General features: G+C 43.6%; 1 protein-coding gene across 3 annotated transcripts in view; it reads left to right on the forward strand.

Annotated features, from left to right (window-relative positions):
* LOC143293424 (uncharacterized) overlaps positions 1–5,010 on the forward strand; it is a 101,399-nt gene extending 96,389 nt beyond the window's left edge. For all 3 annotated transcript variants that reach the window (XM_076604274.1, XM_076604275.1, XM_076604276.1), the window contains exons 2-3: positions 1–149; positions 1,622–5,010. The exon at positions 1–149 is cut by the window's left edge and continues 322 nt beyond it. In XM_076604274.1, coding sequence (XP_076460389.1) covers positions 22–149; positions 1,622–2,309 — 816 coding nt within the window. In that variant the 5' untranslated portion in view covers positions 1–21 and the 3' untranslated portion in view covers positions 2,310–5,010. The remainder of the gene's footprint in view (positions 150–1,621) is intronic.
* The last annotated feature ends 255 nt before the right edge of the window (positions 5,011–5,265 follow it).

Below are 5,265 nucleotides of genomic sequence, written 5' to 3' on the forward strand. Positions count from 1 at the left end.
GTGACCAACCGGAAGTGCGTCATGACGACACAGCCAGGGGACGGGGTGTCCCCTCCGGGACTGCAGCTCCACCTGGTGGACAGCGACGATGAGCCGCTGGATGAGGGGGAAGGGGGAGCCAGACGTCCCTCCACCGCTTCATTGTCCAGGTCAGCCCGTAGCTAGGCTTGTGCTGGAGGGGAGTCTGGGGCGTGGTTGCATGAGGCGATTTTTGGAGCGCTAAGTTTGGTTATTTTGTATTTGTATTTTGTATTTCTTGTTATCACAACAGATTTCTCTGTGTGAAATTCGGGCTGCTCTCCCCAGGGAGAGCGCGTCGCTATACTACAGCGCCACCCTTTTTTTTTTTTTTTGTATTTTTTCCTGCGTGCAGTTTTATTTGTTTTTTCCTAACGAAATGAATTTTCCTTCAGAATTTTGCCAGGAACAACCCTTTTGTTGCCGTGGGTTCTTTTACGTGCGCTAAGTGCATGCTGCACACGGGACCTCGGTTTATCGTCTCATCCGAATGACTAGCGCTTAGACCACCACTCAAGGTCTAGTGGAGGGGGAGAAAATATCGGTGGCTGAGCCGTGATTCGAACCAACTCGCTCAGATGCTCTCGCTTCCTAGGCGGACGCGTTACCTCTAGGCCATCACTCCACGTAAGAACGTTCCCAACTCTATGGTAAATTCCATGATATACTTTAGGACATTCTTAACTCTGAACAAATTAAGCGCTGCAAAAGATCCCCTCGTGCAACCGATCCGTGGGCCATTTCAATTTCCATTTTCAAAGCCAACTTTGTTTTTGTTGTTGTTTGTTTGTTTTGTTCTGTTTTTGTCTGTGTTTTTTTTGTTGTTGTTTTTCTTTCTTTCTTCTTTTTCTTCTTCTTTTCCTAATAAAAGTAAAATCCTACTTATTCGTAACGGAACGACGTATGTTGGCACATATGTTTTAATAATATCAAAAACAACATACACACACAAGCACGCACACAAATACAAACGCGCATAGTCACACACACACACACACACACACACACACACACACACACACACACTCACACACACACACACGAAGTCACACACATACACGCGCGCTCACACACACACACACATCCACACACTCATTGTGTGTATTGAATTACGCATGATTCAGGCATTTTCTTCTCAGATTTAAACGCTTTGTAGATGATACACATCGACAATTACGAATCAAATTCACCGTTTTCGTCTAGTTAAGATCAAAGAAAAATGTGGGGCAATTATGTGCGAATCAATACACGCTATATAACACCGTAATTTGACATCACCCATGTTGTCATGTCTTTTTTTTTTTTTTTTTTTTTTTTTTTTTTTTTACATTATAGTTATTATTTATTATTTATTTATTTGTGTAAGCTTATCTATCATTTATTCACCTTTTTTTCTTTCTTTTTTTTTCTCAAGGCCTGACTAAGCGCGTTGGGTTACGCTGCTGGTCAGGCATCTGCTTGGCAGATGTGGTGTAGCGTATATGGATTTGTCCGAACGCAGTGACGCCTCCTTGAGCTACTGAAACTGAAACTGTCATGTCGCAAGAGGCCTGACAAGTAAAACACATTTTGACTTTTAACTTTTCTTTCACTCGCTGCCCAGGTTCCGGTCCTGTCCACAGCTCAGCTCCGCTGACACGCACGGGCAGGAGTCTCCCAGCAGCGACGACCACGGGCTGGGCCCCGAACTGTGTGTCGGCGGGGCCCACTTCACCCACGGCTCACCGCGCCCACGCCTGCGCCTGCACAACAAGGACGACCCGGTAGGGGGCGCCCGCTCTCAAACCCCGACCCCTCCCTCCACCCCGGGTAGCCGTCGCAGCCACACGTCCATCAAAGACGCGGCGAGCGGCGGGGGAGGCGGTGGAGCGGCGAAAGGTACAGACTCCTCGACGGCGGTGGCTGTGAACAAAGCGGTGGGGCGTACGCGTCGGGAGCACGCCCTTCTAGGCCGCACGTGCTCGACAGACAACGCGGCCTTCCTGCCCTCCTCTTCCCAGCACGAGGATGGTCACTGGCGTTCCGACGACCACAGCGGGAGCCGCCTCATGTCCGAGTTCATGGACGAGCCTCCGGAAGTCAGCATCGACGGGCGACTCACAGCCACCGAGGACGGGGCTTCTACGCCTTTGGGCGGAGGAGGAGGGGGGGAGCGTGGGGGCTTTCACCACCCCCACCACCACACGGATCAGGACAGCATGGACAAGTGTGCCCGCTGGCTGCAGAGCCTCAAGATGACCAGCGGGGACCGCCTCAAGTCCCGCAGCCAGATACAGCTACCGCCCATTTGACCGACTTCATCAGCGTTATTATATATTACACACACACGACACTACAGTGTCTGTCTTCTTTCTGTGTGTGTGTGTGTGTGTGTGTGGCTGGCTTCATTGGCTCACGTTTTTGTGTGCGTTCGCTGGGTGGGGTGATGGTTGGGGTAGGATAGGGGTTATGATTCGTTGAGGGTGGAGAGAAATATATGATATATATAATATGTTTACATATATTATACTTTTTTTTTTTTTTGGACGTCCTCAGGTTATATGTTGTCTGCTTGCAGTGTACTTGGAGTCAAGTTTCGCTTTATCTTATGGATGAAAAAAAACAAAACAACTACCAAACAGCTCTTACACCTCCCCTCCTCTCCCTTCCACCCTCTCTCTCTCTCTCTCTCTACACACACACACACACACACACACACACACACACACCTTCTTTCTCAACCCTATCTGTTGTGCTGGATTTGGTTATGCGTGTTTTGTGGAAACGAATCAGTATCCAAAATAGCTTAAATGGCTTTCATATTGCTGATCGTGTATATTCACGTAACAAATGTACCTGCGTTTTGAATTCATATACATGGCGAGAACAAATGTATTGATGACATTATAAGAAATATCTTTTGAATTATATGCTGTTTTCCTTGTGTGAAAAAAAAAGTTTCCGTTTGTTTCCTATTTTCTTTCTTTCTCTTTCACTTCTTCATTGTTTGATTGCAATTGTGCTGTGTACATGGGTGTGTGTGTTTTTCGTTTGAATTATGAAAAGAAGACATCATATAATTTCCATTCTCAAAAAATAAAAAAAGCAACATAACATTGAACAGAAAAGAAAATGATCAAATATTTATGGTAAGGCAACACAAGAGAAACAAGAGAGGCAAGGCCTTCAAAACTCACCTGTGATAAATTACGTCCCCTAGTATTAATTACAGAGTAATTTCCCTTTTTTACTATCTGCACCAAAACGTTTGCAAAATAAATAAAAATTCCATGCTTAGCAAAAGAAGTTCCTGTTTGAACAAAAAATTATAATAATGACTCCTCTAGTTGTTGTGCCAGAATAAGAGGTCAAAGTGCCAAGTTTAGAGAATACAAAAAATATAAATATAACAGTAAATGCAGTTTGCATATAATTAGGCTTCTTTTTTTATTTGTTTGTGTCCATCCCATAGGTGCAATATTGTTTTAAACAAGATGACTGGAAAGAACTGAATTTTTCCTATTTTTGTGCCAAATTTGGTGTCAACTAAAAAGTATTTGCAGAGAAAATGTCAATGTTAAAGTTTACCACGGACACACACACACACACACACACACACACACACACACACACAGACAACCGAACACCGGGTTAAAACATAGAGTCACTTTGTTTACACAAGTGAGTCAAAACACAATAAAACAATCGACATTCCATGATTTATGAGCAGGTGTTTTCGTGCATGCAGTCATACAGTTGAGTCCTCCTATGATAACACGATAGAAATACGAAGAGATTAGATTTCAGTGAAGATCTGGAAGAGAGTATAAAGAGGCTTATACTTTGCCTACACTTGAAGAATAAAAAGACGGAGTTTCTAGAAAGATACCAGTACTCATCCCCTCGTCCAAGACCCAAGCCTTGGACAGCTTGACCTTATGGGGCTGTATTCAAGAGACCATAAGGTAAATGTGTGCCTGCGGTTACTTTGCCAGGCGCAATGCAAACTGCCCGAGGTAAGCAATGTCCGGTATTCAGGAACACATGAGCCTACCAGCGGGTCTGCAAACCAGAAGGTTTTACCCTCACTCTCTGCCAAGGGTGACTGCCCACGAAGCAGAGGTAAATATGGCGGAGGCTTTTGAGGGAAAACAGGCGTGCTTTGCGGATAGCACGTGTTTTGCTCTCTCGACAATGCTCTGAACTGCGGTGGGGGGTGAGAAGCGCATGCGCAGAAGGGTATCACCAAGAATTTTATTAATAGACAATGGATGAGCGCACCGCGCGTGTCTTGAATACGAAGTTAACTTATCCTTCACTTCCTACCATGTCAAGGGTAACTTGCCTCAAGGCAAATTGAAGTTGTCTTGAATACGGCCCAAAGACGTCAACCCAAAGATCGTTAAACTCTGCTCTTGCAATTACAACAGAAAGATTTGGTTGCTGTTTTATTTATTCGCCTGTTTCATCCATTTGTTCATTCATTCATTCGTTTTGTTGTTGGTTCATATTTTCCATTTAAAATTATTAGTCTGCTGAAAATATTCCAAGCAGCACGTGATGATAAACCTCGACCAAGGCAATTTTTATTACTGCCTTAAAAAACGAGGTGTGATTTTGCTTCTTTTTTTTCTCCCTTGTTATGCTGGACAGAAAGAAAGGAGGCCCCTTTTTTCCGGTACTGAAAAACTGGTTGCTTTTGTTAACTTTATTGTTTGTCTGTTTCGTAAAAATTACGATATAATAAGCGGCACCGAGTGTGTGTGTGTGTGTGTGTGTGTGGAGACAACTGTATTGTACAAAATAAAGGACTGAAAATGACCGTCGTCTCTTTGTACTGTCACCCGGGCTCAGTCTAATATCATCATCTTAGATGAACAGACTACAAACAATTAAACGAACAATGTCACTGGGACTCCAGGTCACAAGACCTAGAAACAGTTTAGCATTTTCATTTACGTAACTCAACAGACATGTGACATCGTTAGAATGGACAGACAGGTGAATACCATTCAGAACGCAATTTTATATGACCATTAAAGGCATGCGCGTGTGCTGTTGTTTTTATCATTAGCGTTTTGTGCGGTTCTTTGTTCTTTTGAGAAGCGATTTTTTTTTTTTTTTTTTTTTTTTTTTTTTTTAGGAAAGATGTAACAGATTTCTTCAAATGTACTGCCTCACTACTTGACTGTCAATCTGGAGTTTGATTCAAAACAGGAATGTCTTTATTCTGCCAATGTGAAATGGTTTTCATGTGTTTTTCATCTA

The sequence above is a fragment of the Babylonia areolata genome, chromosome 19, assembly GCF_041734735.1.
Source record: "Babylonia areolata isolate BAREFJ2019XMU chromosome 19, ASM4173473v1, whole genome shotgun sequence".
Taxonomy (NCBI): domain Eukaryota; kingdom Metazoa; phylum Mollusca; class Gastropoda; order Neogastropoda; family Buccinidae; genus Babylonia; species Babylonia areolata.